At 33.5% G+C, this 24,300-nt stretch overlaps 1 protein-coding gene across 1 annotated transcript; it reads right to left on the bottom strand.

Annotated features, from left to right (window-relative positions):
• Window positions 1-1,434: 1,434 nt before the first annotated feature.
• On the bottom strand, window positions 1,435-18,541 carry LOC105319717 (uncharacterized). The gene is made up of 19 exons (XM_011417360.4): window positions 18,382-18,541; window positions 17,154-17,371; window positions 16,724-16,816; window positions 13,868-14,081; window positions 12,337-12,703; window positions 12,008-12,101; window positions 11,496-11,570; window positions 10,576-10,733; window positions 10,352-10,404; window positions 9,747-9,852; window positions 9,428-9,586; window positions 8,519-8,678; window positions 8,294-8,413; window positions 8,103-8,154; window positions 5,834-5,989; window positions 5,509-5,628; window positions 4,268-4,930; window positions 2,534-2,644; window positions 1,435-2,174 (listed from the first exon to the last, which is right to left on the bottom strand). The coding sequence occupies exons 1-19, from the start codon at window positions 18,479-18,481 to the stop codon at window positions 1,639-1,641; spliced, it is 3,555 nt and encodes a 1,184-aa protein (XP_011415662.2). The 5' UTR covers window positions 18,482-18,541; the 3' UTR covers window positions 1,435-1,638.
• Between the last annotated feature and the right edge of the window lie 5,759 nt (window positions 18,542-24,300).

Raw genomic sequence — 24,300 nt, 5'->3', positions numbered from 1 at the left:
AAGTTCCACCCATCCGCCCATGTGTTCGTCTTATCCAATATATAGATGTATGCATTGTCTAAAATTCGTAATTTTATTCTGTAGATATGGAAGATGTGGTTTCGAAGAAAAGAAATTATTGTTAAATTGAATGTAATTAAACTGCACTTTCAAAGCGCTTCATATCCTACTCACGAGTTTGTTTTTATTTCATAAACATTTTATGTTCGTTTGAGGGAAATGAATAAGAACATAAATGTTGCTTTGAAACCTCTTTTTTTCATTTTTTTCAAGATTCTTAAGTGTTCTCCCATTCTAGTTATTCCTATGATGCTGACTTCGAGTATTAACGCTTAGGCAAACTTTAAACTACCATAAATCGAGAACTTGTCGAAAATTTTGTGTAACCACCTTTTTGGGATTTCTCATCAGATTTTGCTATTTGAGTATTATCTCTTCTTGAAAGAGCGTTCTTCGTTGACTTCCAATATAATACTAACACGCTTAAAGCTATACACGCTATAATTTGCGTCAATTTTGAATAAAGGGGAAAATGTATGTGTTTGATTACTAATAAAAGTTACCTTTATTCTGTTAATTATAGTGCTCAATTCGATCACGTAACAAATATATCAAATAATAAACAATAAAAACTATTTATTTTCCTGCCAGGAAAGTAATGCCTCCTCGTGAATATCAATCTATCACGTGATATCGACAGCTTAATTTAGCCTATCATACCAAAACTGGTGAAGGGTCAACATCTTCATAATTGTGATAGTTTCACAAAGGAAAGGATATTTTCAGTAAAGCATGAATTTGTCCGATACACGAGTACAAACAAAAGAAAAAAATACAAGCCTGTGAGTAAATATCAATACTTCCTTTAAAAAGATGACGTAGACCTGTGTTTTTCCCCTATGTGCTATTTATAGATCCTATAAGTAAGGGTATCGTGAATGACAAACGTATTTTACTCATTATACATGTATGTATTTCAAATTAACAAATGTTAAGCATATTAAAAATCAAGTTGGATATTTAATTAGGCAAACAATAACGACCACCAAGTTCTCCGCGGACATGCGCAATGAGGTCGGTTTCGCTCTTCCTTCATCAATATTCATGAAAAGGTATATTTTCCTGGCAGGAAAATAAACAATTAACAATCTATATCTTTGTAACGAGATGGAATTCACCATTGTAATTTACAGATTAAGGATAACTTTTATAAGTAGACAAACACATGCGTTTTCACTGTCATTCAAAATTGACGTAAATTATAGCGTGTATAGCTTTAAATTAAATGTGGACAAATAGAATAAAGTTTACATAAAAATTATTTTCGATACCGTGCAACTATCCATATAAGTTCTCAAATTAATGAAGAACTGTCGTGACTATTTAGAAACAACATCACAATAATTACTAATAATCTAAGAAAATAAACGTGAATCAGTTTCCTTTTACTTTATTTTATACTATTAGTGAGACGTCATAACCAACGGATACACGATGTAGACGATAGTTACTTGAAACAGCAACAAATTCATATTAGCTGAGAAGTTTACACTCTAAGTGAAGGGAAAAACAAGATTTGTTTATTGCACATGTCCTTCACAAACGGAACAGAGCACTATGTTGATTGACGAGAACCTTTCATCCCAAAAGACGCCCTCTTCGTCCAGCCAAAGAGCCCCGTAAGTTCTGCAATCTTTGTCTTAACCTATTAAAACCCCTTGGTCTTGGTGTCGGAGCGGGCCGATTGCTAGCTGCAGGGCGCCGACTAGGCCGGTTAAAGAATCGCCGAGTCGGTCGCCGTGTTCTTGAATTGGGACCAAATCGACGGCGGTTCTTCGGTGAAAATTTCTTCCTTGGTGGTTTCGGGGTTGTGGGCTTTGGAGTTGAGTTTGAAATTCCGGCATTTTCCAATTGTACCGATTCATCGACAGTGTGCAGAAAATCTTTCCTCAGATCAATAAGACTGTTTGGATCAGCGACTTTTACCATGACTGAGTCTATCCGAGATCTTGCTTTTAATATTGAGGGGTCGTTTTTAGCAGAACGGGCAAAAAGACTGTTGAACTTCACGAACCCACATGATCTACAGCAAGCTCTTCCGTATCTCGAACAGGTATATTCTGCGTCGAGTTGAACAAAGTGTGCACAAAATGGACTTGCATCCCCCAAGCAATCTAAAATTTAATTACAGAAAAAACGTCTGTCCTTTTAGTACTTTAAACAAGAATATTCGTTGTTATCATGTTCAAGCTGTTGCCTTCAATTAAACCTTAAGGGGGCTGGGTGGTCGCTATATTTACAGTCTTTGAATGAAGATTAAGTAAAATGGTCCAATTGTGAAGCTAAAATATGTTTATTTTTAACTTTATAATACTTTACAGTATACAAAATATATTGAAAAGTTTAAGGCAAATCTTATGGTTAATTTGTTGATCGTCCAACTTCCTTAAGATGAAAACTTTAAAAATATTGTTTTATAGAAATCATATCGTAAAAAATCCTTGGTTACATTTTTAAGGGATAATATTTTTACCTGGTTCCAATTCAGCGGCTCTAGCACATGACTCGCAGCAGTCCCTTCGTGTCTGATTGTAGTAACAGTAACCCGGCTTCACATCCCCACAAAGTTGTTTATCGGAACATTCTATATGGTGAAGACGAAAATATTTCGACCATCATTTTGCTATACCAGCATAAAAATCAAACAAAAAACAAGACCAGAGACCCACTGACTATTTTGCTTGCCGATGCATTACATCTTTAGTAAATACATTTATTTGTATCTCTTTCTTAGATTATTTTTTCTCAAAACGCATTGTTTTGAAGAGTGCGATCAATGTTCGATATATATACAATGAAGATCGACCAAAATTGTTTATGCACATCCCTATTGTGAGTTTTCGGTTTTTTCAGGGGGTGGGGGGGGGGGGGGGGTAGCTGATGGGATTTGATGTAAATCGATTTAAATAATTGGGTATAAATCGATTTTAACCAACATTATTTTAGGATGCTTTCATACTTATATGTGAATCAAAATTTAGCATAGTTTTCTTTCTCGAGAAAACTATACATCCCTAATATTTATTTAAGAGCTCCCCTATTCTGTTTGTAGCCATTTTAGATCGTCGCTTCTGCCTGAGAGTTTTGGCAAAGAAAGTGGGCGCTTAAGATGTAGATTCGGCAGGAATCTGGGCGCACAAGAAAAGTGAAAATTTCATTGATTAATTTTGGACATTTTTCGAATTATAACCGTTATTTTGTTTCTGTTGGACATAGAATGGGCAGACAAATGTTTGAAATGCAAAAGGTTTTGTCATAATATGGGCCTAAATATAGCAACACGGCGGAATTGATGCAAAATCGTACTTATTTACAGCTGTTTTTAAATGATTATGATGTCTCTGGGTCTTCTCTCCACAAATTTGAAACTTGTAAAGATGACTTTTAGACATTTAAACCCCAATTGGTTCGTGTCGATGGTTCCTGCAAACTCACTATCTTGTGCGCCCAGTTTCTTTAGATATGAAAGTTTATTTTCACAATTTTGAATTCCAATCAACGAAGGGTAATATGTTTAAAGTTTGGATAAACTTGATCCAGTAGTACAGTGAATGAAGTCGAAAGTTTAAGTGTCTATGCCCTAATCCAAGACTCCCCCTAACTGCGACCACCTACATTTCAGATTTCAAATGTTCTCATTCTAACTTGTTTTAAAGCAAATTTTACAAAGTTAAAGCTTTTATTTTTTCCTGAGAATGTTTTTCTTTATTGTAGACTCTGACTTAGCTCGTTAGTCATATTAAACTTGAAACTGATGCATACCGGTATTAACTTTACTTTTACAATAATATCACAGTCTTTGCATTCTTTTATAAATTAAATACACGTAACTGCTATTAATCAATAACAGGATTTAAAGTTTTGTTGGTCAGGGTTATTTTTAGTTATATATTTACCTCTCTTTATGCAAAAAAGACTACATAAAAATATAGGAAAATTCTTAAATTATAAGCCGAAATATTAAATGGCTTTTCTTCTGAATAACAGTTTAGGGTCTAAAGTAACTAATGTAAATGTATAATATAGATCTGATAGTTAATGTGTAGAATGTCCAGTCTTATCAATGAAAGATCTACATGCATGGTAAAAACAGTAGAATTCGGCCTTGTTAGATAAGTTTGAATATTAAATGAAGTTTGCATGCATGGGGAAAACTTAAAATTTTACACTAACTTGATCTGTAATCTGTTGAATTGATAAACGTTACCTGTACATTGTGTGCAACACGAAGTCCTAAATGATAGAAATCGACACGGATAAGACATGCCTTCTGCTCTAGATGCACAGGATCTAAAACCAACTTCAACAAATGGCTTAACACATAGGGAATCATAATAATCAACAATTGAGACAAAGTTAGATGGTGTTGTCTGCACTGGAGCTGGAGTTGGCGCTTCTGTTGGCGCTTCAGTTGGTGCTGGCGTTGGTGCTGGTGTTGGTGCTTCAGTTGGCGCTGGAGTTGGTGCTGGTGTTGGCGCTGGCGTTGGTGCTTCAGTTGGCGCTGGCGTTGGCGCTGGTGTTGGTGCTGGTGTTGGTGCTTCAGTTGGCGCTGGAGTTGGTGCTGGTGTTGGCGCTGGCGTTGGTGCTTCAGTTGGCGCTGGCGTTGGCGCTGGTGTTGGTGCTTCAGTTGGCGCTGGCGTTGGTGCTTCAGTTGGCGCTGGAGTTGGTGCTGGCGTTGGTGCTTCAGTTGGCGCTGGCGTTGGTGCTGGTGTTGGTGCTTCAGTAGGTGCTGGCGTTGGCGCCAGTACAATGGGAGCGGCAGTGGTCGGTACATAGTCAGCACATGTTTCACAGCAATTATCTCTATAGGCAGCATCTTTACCGCATTCAGATTTACTGCACGAGTCTATCTTATCTCCATATTGGCAGCCTGGAACGCATATAAATTTTGATTGTTAGTGATTAATCATTTTGATAAAACAAGAAATATCCTGAAGGCAAGATAATGTTTGGTCTAGTGTGCATACCCAATCTTTAGTCAAGTTTTAGTTATTTATATTTAATGAAACATCATGATGTCGATTAAATTAGGACTATGCAATTACACACTAAAAAGCTTTTCTTTAGTTATTTTATGTTGTTGTTTATAAAGCTGAACACAATTCATAAATATGTATCATTAAACAAGTGTGTAAACCCTTCGATTTTGTAAAAGTTGATTGCACACCCGAAACTCATACTCCTTTCCTGGTGGTAAATTTTGTGCGTTTTCCTTGTTTTATGTACAATTTCTGTTTGTAAATAATGCGTTGACCTGTATATTGATGATAGTTTTCCCCTGTTTTGGAAAAAGTGCGTAAAATTTAATTTGACAATGCCTTTTACGAGCCATGTTTAGCTTTAAGCATGTTAATTTTCTCTTGCTCTCATATAGAAGGATAGCAACAATTTTGTATCGGAGGAGTTGATAAATCAAAAAGTTAATTCGTCATTCATCGCCTAGCTCACCCTCGGGTCCAGTATTGACGCTCTTGCACGTAGCACAGCACTCTCTTTCCTCAAAGTAGCACAGTGATGGATTAGTAAGAACCTTGGAGCATGTATCAGCCCTGTCTCCATATGGACAATCTGTACAGAGCAAAGTTGGAGGAAGTTAGATCAACACAAAGACCAAAATAGTTACAAAAGGTAAACACATTTACATATATTTGTTTCTTGGTTTCCCAAAATGGTAAATTTCGGTATTTTTTTAAAAATCTTATTGGAAAGAACAAACACATTAATTATCATCGTGTTAATTTTCGCAACTAATCGACCCTCTGTAATCTCTTACCTGGGTTTGACTTGTCAGCAGCTTTCTCGCAGGAGTCACAACACTTGTAGTCATAAGGGTTTTTGTAGCACAGGGACGGCGTTTCGGCCACTATCTGTGCGCACGTCTTCTCCAGGAAGGAGAATTTCTCCTGCATATCCCCATGCACACAATTTGCTAAAAATTCAGTTAAAATGTATAAAACTCACGATCAGAACTATCTTTTATGACTTATAAAGAATTCATTGACCGTCAACGGATTACAATGGCGCATCATAATTGGAAAATGTGTCATCTCATTTGTATCTTTGTTTCTGTAGTCCGCAAGTAGCAAATAATAGACGGCAACATGGCCGCCGTAACGAAATAACGATTTTTTTTCGAGACACGATGACCAGTCTAGACGGACTCCCAAAACGGAGTCGACGGAAGTGAATTTCTGCAAGCATTTTGGACTCCGTTTTGGGAGTCTACGCATGCGCACTGGTACAAAATATGGCGATTTTTCGGTGAAAACATGGGGTCAACAAAAAATCGTCTTGCAAAGTGCTGCATGTGTTGGCAGACGTCTAACATGTTTTAAAAGACCCAGGATGTAATTTACTATCGATCGTATTTGCACGAAATAGGGGTTTATTTGCACTTAAGAAAGTTATTTCTCTTCGAAGTTGGACGTTTGGACGATGCTTAAAAAGTTATATTTTTGTGTTTTTCATGGAATTTAATCGTTGATAAAAGGTAAATTGCATTAAATTTTACTTCTTTCATATTGTGTTACAATTTAAAATCACCAAACATACAAATTGATAAGTGCGTAAACGAAAAAAGCTTCGATTACTAACAAAAACATGGGTGCTCTAGCGATGATTAAAAACGTCTTTTTGGTATTTAAAAAATAGAATTTGTTGTATAAAAGCCCAGAAAATGAAACGAATTATCACTCTAGATTCAATAACTCTTTAAAGCTATACACGCTATAATTTGCGTCAATTTTGAATAAAGGGGAAAATGTATGTGTTTGATTACTAATAAAAGTTACCTTTATTCTGTTAATTATAGTGCTCAATTCGATCACGTAACAAATATATCAAATAATAAACAATAAAAACTATTTATTTTCCTGCCAGGAAAGTAATGCCTCCTCGTGAATATCAATCTATCACGTGATATCGACAGCTTAATTTAGCCTATCATACCAAAACTGGTGAAGGGTCAACATCTTCATAATTGTGATAGTTTCACAAAGGAAAGGATATTTTCAGTAAAGCATGAATTTGTCCGATACACGAGTACAAACAAAAGAAAAAAATACAAGCCTGTGAGTAAATATCAATACTTCCTTTAAAAAGATGACGTAGACCTGTGTTTTTCCCCTATGTGCTATTTATAGATCCTATAAGTGTTAATGCAGAAGTAAGGGTATCGTGAATGACAAACGTATTTTACTCATTATACATGTATGCATTTCAAATTAACAAATGTTAAGCATATTAAAAATCAAGTTGGATATTTAATTAGGCAAACAATAACGACCACCAAGTTCTCCGCGGACATGCGCAATGAGGTCGGTTTCGCTCTTCCTTCATCAATATTCATGAAAAGGTATATTTTCCTGGCAGGAAAATAAACAATTAACAATCTATATCTTTGTAACGAGATGGAATTCACCATTGTAATTTACAGATTAAGGATAACTTTTATAAGTAGACAAACACATGCGTTTTCACTGTCATTCAAAATTGACGTAAATTATAGCGTGTATAGCTTTAAATTGAACTGATAATTATCATCAAAACAGTAATAATTGTTCGCGGCATTCGCGATGTTAGGAAACCATGTTAAATACATAATTATTCAAGATAATTGGATAATTTAGCATGAAAAAGATTAAAATGAGACTATACTTTTAACAAACAATGATAAATCAACATACCCAAGCGTTAAATTAATTTCAAAACAGCTATAGTTGTGCGTGGTCAAAGTTTTGGGTGAATTTTTCATTTTAAAAATTAATCTTACGTAATACAAGTAAACGGTTATGAACATATGACATTAATATGACACATAAACGTTCAGATATGTTTTTGAAAGTTTAGATTTAATTTTTATCGTGTTTTTGGCCAAATTTAGAGATTTATTTAGAACTAAGGGGCATAACTCGCACGTTGTTTACATTAGAAACGCCATTTTACCGCAATGCATGATGGAGCCAAAGACTCCGTTTTGGGAGTTAACTCCGTTTTGGGAGTCCCGTCTAGACTGATGACATTTGCATTGAACAAGGACTCACCGTTTTTCGCTGGAGCCTGTGGGTCATATACACACTGGCCTTCTATACACCACTAAAATACAAATGTACAAATAAAGTATATTCCAGTAGTTAATTGGTTCATAAACGTACCTTGATCATCTTAGATTGAAACGCAATTCAACGACGTTGAAAACCAATGAATATTATTATACATATAACCCTAGTTATACCTTTTTGTCTCCACAGGAAGTTCCCCTGTACGCTATTCCAAATACAAACAACGATGCTCCTTCCCCTGTATTGCAAGCCATCGAAGTACAGATGTCATCAAACGTTTTTAAAGCGCCACCCTGCAACAAAATAATCCATCATACTTTCTCATCAGTAGTGTTCAAATTATAATAAAATTGGTTTTAATCAGATGTGTAATAGCAAAAAGAATAAATCAGACTCACCCATCCGTAGTAAGACCGGGGTCCAACAGTGGCTTTACATTGCTCATTAGGATGAGAGAGTTGCCCTGGGTGTGTGCCAATATTTTGTTTGAATTCCTCCGCGTCGTAAAGGAATGCTTCGTCCGTGAGACAGTTTTTGACGGAGGAGCTATCACTGCTTCTGTATTCAGAAATATAGATTTTTTTCATTATCATGCTTTGATACTTACAGATACTTTTCTACAGCATACAAGCGATAAGTACATCTACTGACCTCAGGCTATGCAGAGGAATTATTCCTTAAACGGAGAATCTATACCATAGTCTACAGACGTTGCGTATTTGTCCGTGAGTGTATAGGTCTATATCTACATCAATTATCAAACAATATACATGTACGCTAATGGCGCGCTGTTGTGCCCAAGCGGAGTTTGCATGAATATACGAAATGAAAAGTAAAAATTTTAGAAGACCTTATCTTTGATTCGCTCTAAAAATTTTGGAAATGTGAAGGATTTGAATAATAATGAAGGACTGTTAAACTCTTTCGTAACTCTACTGTAACTAAAAAATTCCGTACTTTTAAAAAAAAATGACCTCTTCCATCACTTTTAACTCTGAATGAGATTTTCAGCAAACAGATTCATTAATCTTAAAAACAGGATATTTCCTTATGGGGGATTCCAAAAAATAAAGTTTAAAGTAGGTTTATCTTTAAAACTAACAAAGAGCTTTTATTGTTGTCAAAGTAAATGTAAAAAAAAAAAGACGCTTGAAACAAAGTCCCCGGGACGGGCAATTTTACTTCGTTATAAGCGTATCCGTCAAGTTTACAACATGTAATAAAGTTACGGGGAATGAAAATCACTTCGCTGTAAGCGTCAATTCATTATAAGCGTGTTCGCTATGACCGTGTTTTACTGTACTTACATATTGGCAATATAGTTTCTGAAATAATTAATAGAGCAAGAGGAGAATTTCCAGGGGTTGCGTTTGGTTGTTTCCGTGGTCTGACCGGACACCGCTGTTAACAGGTACTGGTCCATCTCCGAACAGGTGTTCCCGTAACCGTCATGCTGTGCCCCTAGACTGGAATAACAATAGACCCATACGATATACTACTCGCTTCACCAACAATTTTTTAACTTAATAATTAGGAAGAATTTTAGTAAATATGGTCTGTATAATGAATATAAAGACATCCTTTTGTTAAGTTGTTTGTAACGTTTTTGATGATCTAGGCTTTTACCTGTGTCCAAGTTCATGCGCAGCTGTAAACACGCTCTCGAAATTTCCAAAATCTTCAATAACGGAGGTACTGGCTTGTGTGCACAAAGCACCAACGTATGCGAAACCTTAATGAAAATCAAGGATGTAAAATAAACATCTCTTGCTATTTTTATCAAGTTATGATATAAAAAATCTAAAATCTAATACTGTAAACCAACTATATTTTCTAATACGTCAGGGGTAATTTCTGTGGCCTACTCTAGCAAGATACGTTAAATAAATGCGAGCAAGATTGATAATGATCAGGACTGTACGCGACGATGAAGTTCTCCCTCAAATGATTTTTATATTTAGTTCTTATCGTAATCTTAAAAGCGTTGGATGGCCGTCGCCTTTTTGAACAATATTGTTTTCCTAATGATGAAGAGCATTGTACACAGATATAGGAAAATATTCAAATTTCAAAGCTAAAATATATGGAATTTTTCTTAACCAGTTAATACTTTATAGCTTTAAAGATAATATCTAATAATTATAACTTAAGGTAGATATAATGGTTAATATGTTGACGATCCAGCCTCCATAACAAAGGTTACTGTCATAGTTTACAAATGTTAACTTTACCTGTAACATCGGTTTGGTAGTTGTTCTTGCTAGGACTGTAGTAAAGATCCAAGCTACAGAAGACAAGACAACGATAATGTTATTGAGCACATTTTCAAATATATACTAAACTTATCGTTAATCGCAACAATAACTGGTTTTTCAACTGAATAGACAAACTCTCTCTCTCTCTCTCTCTTCTATGACTTAAATAGAATACGGGTAATGAGGTTAAATGTAATTACTCTGTGAACATCATAAGATGGTCGTGTTCGGGTAGCTGCGTCTTCTGTCGGAACTCTGTGATGTTCTTGAGGGAGGACTCGATATCGGTCAGGTCCCGGAGTGTGTCATCGAACACGTTCTTAACTTTTCCGCATGTGAAGCAGGGATAATCGTTAGTCTGCAAAGACAGAAAATTAGTTAGAAAATGATATCATTATTTTTGTTTTTTCTGTCAAGGTTACTATATCGTGTTTTGACTCAATGTTATTCTATAATAACCAATGTAGGGTGAAATCTTTGAGGTTTGACATTATGACTGTGTACATATAGGCACAGCGAAGCTTAGCTTTGTCGCCATTTGCGTTTATTTCACCAAAATAGCACTGATACCGCTATTACATTACCCTAATATTACATAATTATAATACGTCATCAAACTAATTAGTTTAATATGATCTTCATGCATATGTCTTCCTTGAAATATATTCGACTGTACAACTTTGATTCAAACAAAGACAAAACATTAATTATTCTTTCTCCTTGAAATATTTATAGAGCCGTATTATTTTTTTCAAAATAATTCGTGAAAATCGGAGAGTATGATATTGAATTTTACCTTGCAAATACGTTGCAAAATATGATATTGAACTTTACGTTGCAATGATTGCATTGCCAATTTTCCATTTAAAGCAATCAAAAGTATAATCAAAAGACACAACATATTTTTTTTTATCAAATTGAATGTAGTGGGTTTTCCTCTTAAAAAAAATAATCAGATGACCAAAGTAACTAGTTATTGGGTAACTTTATGAATGCACATTTTATTGATTAATATATATACAGTCTTGTTTTAACGCTTTGGTAACAAACCAGAAAACACAATATCCACCTGAGTCAAAGGTACTACTCAGAAATACATCTTGTTTATATATATACTTACATCTACAATGATGAAACCAGTGACCACAATGTTTAATGAAAATTCTGCTTGTATGGTTTTATATCTCAGAGCAACCTGCAATAAAACAATAAGATGTAAGTTCAAAAACAGAAACAAAATAAAACAAAACAAATATATGATTATGTGAGATGAAATATAAAGGTTGGACTGGTCAAAAACAATAGATCTGCCCTATAGCATGCCGTTGAAGGCAATACTGTTACTGAAATTAGTAAACATTTGTTTGGTGGTTTCCTCTTTACAAAATTCCATCTACTTAAGGGAAAATAATATAGATCTTTGTGAAAACTAAATTTTATCTAAAGCATTATGCTGTAATTTGCGCACAAAATCAAAGTTCATTGCGCCTTCAGAGTGTTTCAATGTAGAACAATTATAATATTTAGCTAGCTTTTTTGCAAACTTAATATTTTTGTTCAATTAACATTTCAAGCATGGGAAGCGTAGGCTGTAAAGCATATGATTTAATATCAAAAGACTGAAACACGTACCCCGTTGATTACTTGAGAGAAGTAAGCTCGAATATCTTGTTTGGCCTTTGTGTCGCGTTCATTTTCTGTGGCACCTGCTGCTTTTTTGTAAAACCTTTGTTTTTAAAAGGATATTTTGATAATAAGTTCAAAATAAGTGATAAAGATACAATTACAATTATAGATTGTTCGATGGACAATTCAAAGCAGATGATAAAGATGAAATTACCCTTTTTGTTTTGTTATATATATATATATATATATATATATATATATATATATATATATATATATATATATATATATATATTTACTGCTGCGTCAAAAAGTTTCTATTTTACGAAACAAACCTTTCATAAGTTGCATAATCCAGGGCAATCAGGATACCAACTTGGTACTCTGACGTCACCGTTGCCACGACCAATCTTTGTTTTGCGGTTGCAAAGGCTGTAGGCCTTTGACCGTTTACAATGCTCTCGCCTAGGACCTTTGACTCGGTTGCATCAACTACAAGCTTTTTCTTGTTCCTGCTGCTTAGAGCCGTAAAAGCTTGCAAAGGATCGCTCTCACTTCCGGTGTTAGCAGCGTCACGGTCGATCGGGGGCGGAGTAAACGTCAAACCCTTGACGTTAGAGGCCTTTTTCCAAGACGATTGGGAGAATCTGGAAGTTGGTTTTCTGCTGACAGGTCTCCGTTTCTTGCTTCTGACTTTTTTGACTAATTAGAAAAGCATCAAAAGGAAATAACTCTTTTTGTTTTGCAGACAAGAGACACAGTCCTCTTTGAAATAAATATGTTTAACAGAAGTCACTTCGTCGTACAGTATGTAATAACGCCAGTGCTAACATGTGTTACTCTTAGAAACTTTTTCTGTGGGTTTTTTTTACCAGCTACTTATAGTTTAACTTATTTTGACGTATATCTCTGGCATAAGAGAGTATTGTTTGTTTTTATTTATTTAAAACACAACCAGCAATAAAAGTTTTCCTTAGTGAGATTTCAGCTAGTGTGTACAAATTACTTTCATAAGCTTAAAATATCAACTGACCCTGTTGCAAAGGCTGCTAATTGTTGATTTATGTACACATGTTGTTTTCAAAATTGTAATAACGACAATAAACATCGTTTCACACTTTAAGAAAATCTATCACATTCATGAAACAAATGAAATCAGTGCATATTTCTTAACTGTTTGACTTAATCATAATCTAGGAGAGATGTTTAGCAGTAACGTGAGTCTCTTCCTTCAAGTAAACCAACACTACCAGTTCTTTTTTTTTTTTGTTAAATTGATTACAATTGCCAATGTTCTAATTTTTGTGTAACCAACCCTTGCTTTAGCACTGATAGATATTCAATGTGCTTAAGCCAACATTTTTTTTCAAAGTTTAGCGATTACATTCTTCTCTTATTGAACTATTATGTTGTTAATGATTTATTGATTGATACATCGATGTATCATTGATATGCAATCTTTGAAAATTTAAGAGAAATATATGATCTATCATTTGAGTAACAATAAGTCTTACTTTCCTCTACTTGTAACACTAAGTCTTACTTTCCTTGATCTGTAACAATACGTCCTACTTTTCTCTACTTGTAACAATAAGTCTTACTTTCCTTGATCTGTAACAATACGTCCTACTTTTCTCTACCTGTAACAATACGTCCTACATTTCTCTACCTGTAACAATACGTCCTACATTTCTCTACTTGTAACAATAAGTCTTACTTTTATCTACTTGTAACAATAAGTCTTACTTTTATCTACTTGTAACAATACGTCCTACTTTTCTCTACTTGTTACAATAAGTCTTACTTTTCTCTACTTGTTACAATAAGTCTTACTTTTCTCTACTTGTTACATAAAGTCTAACTTACTTTCATCCCACGCCGCTTTGAAATCTTTCACATCCTTCTTCATTTCCCAGTTCTTTCCTATGTTTGGCTTCTTCTTTTTGAACAGTCCATACATGACGGTGGTCTTCTTTTTGCCGTTACGGTCAGTCTTAAATTTCACCTGTCTCTTACGCCTCGCTCCTTGATCAAGGGGTTGTAAAGCAAACTCTTCCCCGCTAACATACAAAGAACCAACCTGCAATCGAAATGCACACGTGTTGTCATTTTTCAAAGGAAAAGAAGGGAGGTTGAATAGGACTGTTCATTATATTTTTTCTTTACATTAATGGCCATTTATAAAGAAAATGTATCTGTTCTCTGAGAAGGTAGGGTACATATCCCCCCTCTCCTCCCCCGATCTTATCAAAATTTTCCAATACGTAAGCCAAATCTAACATCCCAGAAATAATGAGTTATAAAACATTGCTGAGGATCAGATATGCTTAAATCATATATATGTATATTATCAAGAATCGTTTGCTGTTATTAGCAATTCATCAAAATGTTATATTTTCACTTTTGATTGATAATTACTGTATGCAGTCGTATTCACTCCAACCTTTGACTCAGAAATTCAGAAGATGCATTACAAAGTATAGACCAGAATCGTATTCCTTATAAATTGAGTCTAAAAGATTGTAGAAATAAAAGAAGATGTTCTCTTAATAATCATTAATCATAATGGCATTTAAGATATTTTTTACTTACAGAAGACTAGTATAATTGTTTTGTTTTTTTTCTTTTTCTTTTCTTTTTCTTTTTTCTTTTTTTTTTTGCTTTATAGTGCTATTGTTCTAAGTTTTGTGTTACCAACCCTTGCTCTAACGCTTAAAAATATCCAGTGTGTTTAAGCCAACATTATAATGATATTCGAGATGTTTTTCATTTTATCTAGTTTACAATTCATACAGATCAAAATTTATTATGTATTTCTATGTCAAAAAATCATCTGTGTTCAAAATTGTCCAATTATTTAGTTTAATAATACCAATAAGTTGTATAATCCTTTTTAAGCAAATTTGTTGAGAAATTCATTGCTTTAGCTAAATCAGACAAAAAATTATTCAAATTCTTTTACCATAATCAAATCAACGTATATATTACATTTTTATATGTTTATAATATTTATGTTGTTTATATATGATGAAATAGTTGATGTAACAGAATACATGCCCTGCAGAGACTCTTTGGTGCCTACTGGCTTCGCATTTTGCGTGCCTTGCATATTTTTATATTTGTTATATTTTGTATATGTATGCAATACTGATGAGCCGCATGGCTAATAGACTACCAACTGTAGTTTATTCTTTTTCAAATCAGTTGGCAAAATAAAGAAAAAGTACCATTAATTAGAACTCTTTACTATGCAGTGTAGAGAAGGTTTTTAATTAGTATTGCATATATTTTAGTTGAGAATAATTTATCGTGGTGTAACAGATTTGTGAGCCGAGGATATTACGCATCGATAAAAACAGGAGCTTACCACTTAATCAATCACAAAACCAACGTTCTATATCTACCTCTAAACAGCCCTGTTTTTCTGTAAATGCTTTAAAAATATAATTGAAATTGTAACCACAGCAACCATATATGTATTTGGTCCTATGTTTCATAATTATTATATCGATTGGAGGGATTTCTATTTTTAAATAACTTATTATTTAAAATATCACCATTTATCAAACTGTTGTCTGATTGTATCTAAAGTTGAGAGAGAGAGAGAGAGAGAGAGAGAGAGAGAGAGAGAGAGAAATTTCGTTTGAAAATTAAACTCATACATCAGGGTGTGACACTCCAAGATTTCCAATTGAAGGAATGATGACAGGCTAATTTTACTTTAAAACGCTTTGTTTTTATATGAATTTTATGTAAAATCTAATTTTTTATTTCAATAAACTTGTTTTAAATGTTTAACAGTGTCGGTCTTTGCAAGTAATAGATTAAAAGTAATAAATTATCAAACAATAAAAGATGTTCTCCTGTAAGAAATGTCTGCATTGGTGCTTTGACATAACGATAATCTTATAACCTTACTTGTGCTTTACTTTTAAAAAATGAACAAGCCTTGTATCCTTGTTAATTTTCTCCAATAATACTTTACTATTATCCTCTGGCTTTACCAAACAAAAAGCTATGTATCCTTAATCCACCTCTCTTACACAGAATATATAGGTTTTCAAATCTTCCCATAAGTCGCGGTTGTCTTTGATACACTGCTTTGGTACACTTGCAAAGAATACAATAACAATGGCTCTTGATCCTTAGCAGTATTTTAGGTAGTACATTAGTACTAAAGCTTTTTTGACACTTATTTTATTCTTTTTCAAGAAAAACATGGGTACTCTTAAAATAATCCTTCTGTTACTATTAATGTTCTCTTGCAAATACATGTAGTAATTAAATCCTTCTTAAAGATTTTCTGTCTATAAATGAATTGATAATAAGACCTCTTTTTTTTCCTACGGTACTAGTACCTATACATTAGCCCTTATACATGTACCTTTTTGAATTGGTACTGAAACAGTAACTAAAATGTTTGTACACTTCAAAGTGTCCGTTAGCGAGGATTCCTTGATAATCACACGGTAACTCTGTCATATCAATGTATTCTCGTATTGAACAACTGGAAGTCAGACAATAACCTCTCTTTCTTTACAAAATGGTCTAAAATGAATTCTATTAATGTTCTATAGCATTGAATGCATTGATATTGAAATAGATAAATAACTTGATATTAAAGTAAAGCTTTTCTGTCTTTGCAATTTTTTTCTTGCAAAGAATTTTTTATCCCTTACGTCATAACCAATGTTTTCTATCATTGATCCCTTACATCCTTACCAAAGTCCTCTCGCATTCCCCACCTGCCGCCGACTCCCCACATTGCATTTGTACGGCTGCACCATGGTTTGGATCTTGATAGTAGGACGTTTTCTGTAGATAATAACATGCAAAGTAAATAAATAATAATTATTAAAACAGTGTCTTTGTTGCACAATATGTAAATAAATGATAAATATCAAAACAGTGTCTCTGTTGGACAATCCAACAGTGCATGTATCTAATGACGAGCGCTTGATTTGTTTCCAAGGTTCGAGAAGTCTGTAAACAAACTTTCCTAATTCACGTTGTGGTGACAAATACTCAAACGTATAAATAATTACAGGAACAAGAAGTTAGGTGCCACCAAAATGATTAACAATGGCGGAGGAAGGGGAATTGATCAACATGAACGTGTATGAGGCCAGTTTTTTAAGACGGAGTTACCTACCGTGTCAACAGGAACCATTTCTTTGACCAGCACGGATTTCCCAGTGGAATCCACTCGGGGGACAAACACAGTGGCGTCCATATTGAGATCATCGTTTCTCTTGAGGTGAAGCTGTATCTTCTTATTCCTGGTTCCAATATCCAGTTCAATGTCTATATTTTTAGGATTTGAGTCATCCCCTACCGGGGCCTCTACAACGGCTAAATCTGAGGGTTCTTCTGCAAAACCAGAGATGAATTAATGTTTTCAAACAGAATCTAGATTAATATTTTTGTGAATCAACTTTCTGGTGAATTTGTTTTAAAGCAAGTACGTAAATATATTTCCTTAAGTACGTCCTATGCATTTTCAAACAGCGGATTAATGAAGGAATTTGATAAATGTAGATTTTTATAAGACCTTTCTCCTGAGAATATTATTTCATTGAAGAAAAAAACTATCCTACTCTTGTTTTGTCAGTCTGTCGCTATGTCTTTCAATGCGTTTTTTTTTATATGCGGAATGTGTTCATTGGTCCGTCATGGGTCTTTGTATGTTGGTCCGCCATTGTGTCTTTGTATGTATATTTCTATGTTTATGTCTATGTTTGTGTTTCCATTCATCGATGCCTGTCTTTGTTTTTGTGCCTGTCTTTATATCTCTCTATAATCTGTCTTCCATTTGGAAGAGAGCACTTTTCAATCTCCTTATAACAGTTGTCAGGTGTATTACGTCAATTCAGTGAAGTAATGCACGACAAAATGTCAAAGATCAAAACAACAGTGCGCTTTTGTTTAACAATATTCAATCTTTTAAACTATAAATTCATTATTCATTCCAATTCTATTCCAATCTTAAAATTATATACAGATACATTTAAGAAAATGGTTTGTCTCCGATGAGAAAACCTCAAAAATAGGCACCAGAAAAAACAAGAAATCTCTAAACATTATTGTCAGATTTGTTTACTTTGTTATTCATTTGTTTGACATACCAGCATAGTTTATCCAAAGGTTGATGAATATGATAATTATAAATGAATAGTATATATAGATAGGGTTCAGGTAAGGATATGATCCCACAGACACACGCAAAATAGAAGCAGAAAAAATACAATGAGAAATTTTATTTTTAGTAACGATTTCATTCAATCAAAAATACGCATTTTAAATAATAATAAATAATAAAAAAAAAAATACCTCAGCACATAAAATATAATTCTGTTTTTAAATATGTATGTCATTCTTACCATTCTGAGCAAAAGTATTATTCCAGAGTAAAAAACAAAAAATTAGAAAATATTGCTTTTCTTTTATCATTGTTGATGCACTTTTTTCAACTGAAGACATTTTACTTGAGAGGAGCGAAATATAGGGTCATTTTCCGCTAATTAATCATTCTTACATCGCTTTGTCGGGCGCAGCTTGTTGATTTTCTGTACTTGAAAGGATCATTCTACGCAAATTCATTCATGCAGGAAAGCAAAATATGCTAATAAGCATTTTGTAGCCAGTTTGAAAACAATGGATTAGAGCGTTTTGTCCGCGAATCTGTTAAACTCCCGATTAGAAATACATTTGCAAAAGAAACCAACTGACAAATTATATAGGATCGGTAAAAAGTTGAGAATATACTTCATTTGGTTAAATAAGAAACTGAAAATCATTAAGATTTATTTCAAAACTACACACTTCTATTGCAGAGAAAACACCAGAAATATTGATAAACATTTGGGGGGAGGGGTCTCTTTTTGATGAGCAAGTCTCTCTTCTTCTTTTTTCTAAACAAACTTTATCTTTTTATGGATTTCCTTTAAAGAATAAATCGTATTATTAATTTTTTTTCTAATAACATTGAACAAATTAGATCACATCAAATTTAGTAGAATCAAAGAATATCTTTTTCTTATTTGGCGATCCTTTGCAGTTGAGATAGCGCATGACGTGATAATGAACGTGTGCTTTACAGGCCAAGAAAACTTGAGTAATTGTAGTAGATGAAATACGTCATTGTTTTATAATAAAACAAAGTAAAACGCACCATAATGGTCGAGAAGCGGGGCCCTCCAAATAACAGCACCATTGCTACTGTCTCAAGACTTTGCCCACCCAAGTTGAAAATTCCAACATTTACCTTAGAATTTCTAACATAAATCCAATTTAAATGTTGGTGCTTCGGGAAATTTATATTTTACAACCTAGCACTAATACACTTATTGAAGAATTTGAGTAATTTTTTGTGTGAATACACAATAACCTTCAATATGCTACCGGTCTGTTCTATATTCAACACAACAGCACACTCCTTCAAAGATAGAGATATGCTATGTGTGACGGTTATTTATACATATGCATAGTAATTGTTTATCTCAAGTCCATCCAGAACGCATAAGTCGCTTTTTATGACGGAAATGATATATATAAACAACCGTTAATTCGGGCTAGAGAATGATCTATTCTTGAATTTGAATCTCGAATTATTTCGAGGTCAGAATGAGTGATTGAGAATGTTTCATTTTATTGGTTCAAAAACTTGTTTTTCAAACTCAACATTTCACAAAAAATGTCATTTAAATTTGAATATGTATATTAGCGACTGTACACACGTACGCTGATTATATTCTGTGCCTACTTTTTTATTTACTTGCAAAGTCAGTAATATATGCCAAATAATTCAATCACATGTACCTTCCTTTTTCATAAACTTACTGACTAAACTAACCTACTTACTTACTCCTTTATAAAATTCCTTACTTGGTCACTTTCTTTCATACTTACTTTCTGAGAATTCGACCTACGGAAAGTGGGCCTTACTGAAATTCTCTATACCATGAATCATTATCTGTCTTACTCGAAGTTTTAAGTTACCATTTTTTCCCTTGAATACTTGTCTATAAGCTCTCTATAAGTATTTGCTTACTTCAATAAATACTTTTTAACTCATTTTTTTTAATGTTTAATTTGTATGATAAATTATTTCTATCTAATTATGATTTTTTTTTCGTAGGGATGGCAATCGATTGCAGAATTGCTCATCGGTTAATCGAAATTCGTTCCGACCGATTAACCGGCTAATCGTATAAAAATACACATATTTTTGATATTGTTGTTATAATTTTTAATAATTGTTATAAATAACACAGAAAGCACGATAGGAATACATGTATTTTGTTTGTATGTGCCTCTACCATTACTCCACATCTGCTGGGTATATAGAACCATTTTAAAAAGACCTTGGACTTTCAGTAGGACGTGACTATCTATTTCTTGCGTCAAACAAGTTAGCAATGACGCTGGTTTGAAGTGAAATATACACAGATTGCGTAGTCTTAGTTCAAAAGCCATACAAATCTTGCAGATTACAAAGAGCAATGGCTAAATGCATGACCTGCAATAAAAGACAGGCCTACGTAACATTGCCGTTTGACACAACTACCCAAAGTTCAAGCTCTTGTTAAAATGGTTCTGAACAATTTCAAGAGAAGTACATGTTTGCATCAATCAAAACCTACATAGTCAGACCTACTTCTATATTAGTTAATATGATTAATCTCCTAACAGTTTTGATTTTCATCTGTGTACTAAGGTGAGAATAAAAAGCGAGAAGCGTTTAACTATCACCCCCAGTCATAATTTATCATGCATATGGAACATGCCTTACGGTACATTGATATGTAAACACATGTCCAATACCATGATTTTGTCGTTAATATAACTTGCTCATAAAATGATATAAATTGGAATAAGTCACGTGAAACAAAACAACAAATATTTCATGTTTATCTATTGCCTACTTGTATTTCATCAATTAACATTGCATCTGGTGCATCAAAAACGTTGAATTTATTTTTATCGATTGTAAAAATAATTTCTGTTTATATCAAAGGGTTTTTTTTCTACAGAACTAATAGACAATACCTGACTACATAGTTATCTGAACGATTTCAGAACGTGATTATGTTTAGATGTGTCAGCATAAGTTAGAATTTGAAGGTGATAATTCCTCTCAATTAATAGTTCATGAATAAATTGTATGTACGGAAAATCCCCTTTCATTCACTTTCGATGATACGTCTCTGATTATTTGATTAGTTAAGCATGTATTAGCGATATAATGTAAGCTAAACGTGCAAGTCACATATAACATCAAAGATAAGAAAGCACCAAGACAAAATAAAATGATTGCGCTGACCTGAGATCTTTTAGTTAATTCTATATCCTCGACAGAAATAAAAATAATTCAATATAACAGCAAAGCCGTAAAATTCAAATCTAATATACAAAAGAGATAAGGAGTTTAAAAAAAAAACTTAGAACATATGAATTAATCAGGCATAAAATTAGTTAACGTAAGCCAAAACGACCAAAACAATCGATATCTAAACCAATATTATGTAATGAACGAGGAAAGGCATTTAGTTATATAAGAATAGCTGATATTCTCATATGTTCTCTATTAATAAAAAGAAACAAAGATATTAAGAAACGCTGCAATGAAATTTAACCATATATTGAATAATTAAGTTACATGTACATGTAAGGTGCACGTTAAGATTATAATACGTGTGTTTCATCTAGAACAGATACGTGAATGAGAACATAAACTGAATTCTGTGAATAAAAAACTAAGTTTTGGGTCTTAAAATTAAGAAATATTCCTTTTAAATTTTTTCATTAAACTTAGTATTTTACTTTTATGCAAACGCATTGTGCAATCCTTAAAACAATGCTGCTACAGTCGTAAATACCCAGAATCATTCAATCTATTACAGAGACATTTTAAAATTTATGAAACCTAAAAATATTGAAGTTTTAAGGGCATCATCTGTCAAACGCTCGGCCATGTTCATTCACAGAAATCAATATACTGCTTTCCAGTACACGAGGGTTGTTAGAAAAGTTAGTGGACGAAGTGATTTACGGAAAAATGACTGTGTACTTTGTAGGATGACTTATGTCTTATTAAATTACTCTCAGTTGAAAATAAGTATGCCAAAAATAATATCATTTTGATAATTCGTTCAAAATATACAACGAATTTTACTATAGATGTATGAATTAGATTTATACGGAGCGTCATTCTATATTTCCACGACATCATGTGACGTCAAACAACTGTCGGCAAATCTGCCACGCTTTTTTTTTAAAGTGAACACTTTTCAGTTCCATGCACTTTCTTATGTCATTTAACCCATTCATAAAACGCACCTTCATACCATTATTTGTCAAGATTTTAAATAATGTCTTCTGTGACATATCGTAGACCATTTAGGTCCAAAAAGTTTTGTCCGAAGTTTCCATAAAGCAAAGTCCATAGGTGCAAAATCCGGGTTGTATTAAGAAATGGGGATGGGGTTGCAGCAAGAGCTGAAAATATCAGCCCTTCCATCTTTAAACATCTGATTCCATTTGTTAACCATTGTCCTAAACATATGTGGGCCATCTCCTGCAGCATCTAAGAACCCTTTGGTTTGAACGGAGATGTTCCTGATTGCATACAAAATTTAATGAAGGCCCGGTGCTCCAAGTTGTCCATTGACGTTAACGTTCTACTTAATTTTCATGCGTGTGTCGTCCATATTCGGCGATGAAATAGTCAAAAAGTCTTCAATTTAAACTTCAATTGAAACTTTCACAAAGTGACCTTCCTAAGTTATTTTAACGTCATATGAAATACCGTTTATTTTTATTAGAAATTACGTCAAGTTTGGTATCATGCGGATAGTCCGCTCGTAATCGAACTTATCCGCGAACTTTTGTTACAACCCTCCTATGTTACATAATAGTCGTAATAACTTCTAGTGTGTTCAATAATGATTGCATTCAAAATTAAAGAATATTCAAACTATTTATATAGATAATTCAATATTTTACATTACATGTGTGTTTTGTCTAAAAAGTGAGGCGATTGTATACACCGTACTCTCTTGGTTGTCCTTTTGCAAATTGGAACACTTCCTCGCATGAATTACCGAATAAGCTATAAAAAAAATTAATATGAGGACATAGCGTTGCACTGAATTTGGGGAATTTTTTGTTAGAAGTTTTGCAATAACATTCTTGTCAATGACAAACTGGATCCTTACTGTGATACAATTTCACAATACCTTGTCCTTTTAATTACAATAAAAATTTCAGAACAGTTTACTGAAAATGAAGTTTGTGGTCATGTTTATTACAGTGCATGCAGTGAAAATTTACATAGATTTTTGCAAGCTATGGCAACATGTGCTGCGATTAATCACCTTTATTGTATGATAATTTCAGACAGATCATTTATGTCCATGCATCACATTGCCCTATAACAAATAGTCACGAATACACACAGTGAAACAAATAGTCATGAATACACACGATGAGGGGGCTGACATATCAAGATCATTGTTCAAGGTCATGGCTCAAAGACCCATGATGCCAAAGAAAGCCATTAAATGGAACTTTAAACAAAACTCTGAGGAATTCAATAATGAATGCGAATACATGATAATGAGTTGTTGTTGGTAGATAAATTTAAGGAAAAAACAATACAGGTAAATCCTCAGTGTTGTTTTCTGAAATGCTTGAATATCTCCGTTATATGAAAGCATAACTGAATTATGAACAGCCATTCACATTTATCCTCGTTATTACGCAACCAAAATAACAAATTACCTCTTTCAAATGGAAAATTTGTTACCTCATAATAAGGATTATATTAGACAAAAAGATTTATATTTGACGATCATTAACTTGTTCGCAGTCGCTGGGTTTGTTTTTCCATTTAACGTTAACTTTAGGCTGAATTTTGATTTGGTCAAATTATCAAGATAAAGTGACATCTTTATTTAAGATGAATGCATATGTATTTTACTAAAATATCTAAATTACAATTAAGTGATACATATGTTCATAGTTTCTTTTCACCTTTAATACTAGTATTTATTTCTAAATAAACAGTAAGACGGCCTTTATATATCAATTCTTCCTATAGACACCTGGTAGTATTGATCAAATCTGAAAAGGTCAAAATCTAAGTATTCCCAACACGATAGTCTTAGTAATTAGTTTCAGGGTATACAGCGACTATGGCACACGGTTTCTTTTGTACATCAATCGCCATGCGTCAATTCTCTTTCTGTATTTATACCGTACGTGTTATTTTTCCACAAAACAATGCAATTTTCGCAAGC

The sequence above is a fragment of the Magallana gigas genome, chromosome 5 (assembly GCF_963853765.1).
Source record: "Magallana gigas chromosome 5, xbMagGiga1.1, whole genome shotgun sequence".
NCBI lineage: Eukaryota > Metazoa > Mollusca > Bivalvia > Ostreida > Ostreidae > Magallana > Magallana gigas.
The sequence above is the reverse complement of the archived record's forward strand: the minus strand, read 5'-3'. Positions and strand labels throughout refer to the sequence as shown.

Coding starts and splice junctions, on each gene's coding strand:
- LOC105319717 (XM_011417360.4), bottom strand. CDS start 18,481: ATGTCTTCAGTTGAAAAAAGTGCATCAACAATGATAAAAGAAAAGCAA. Junction 10,734..11,495: donor CTGGTTTCATCATTGTAGAT/GTAAGTATATAT, acceptor CTGTCTTTGCAG/ACTAACGATTATCCCTGCTT. Junction 4,931..5,508: donor CGTCAATACTGGACCCGAGG/GTGAGCTAGGCG, acceptor TATGCGTTCCAG/GCTGCCAATATGGAGATAAG.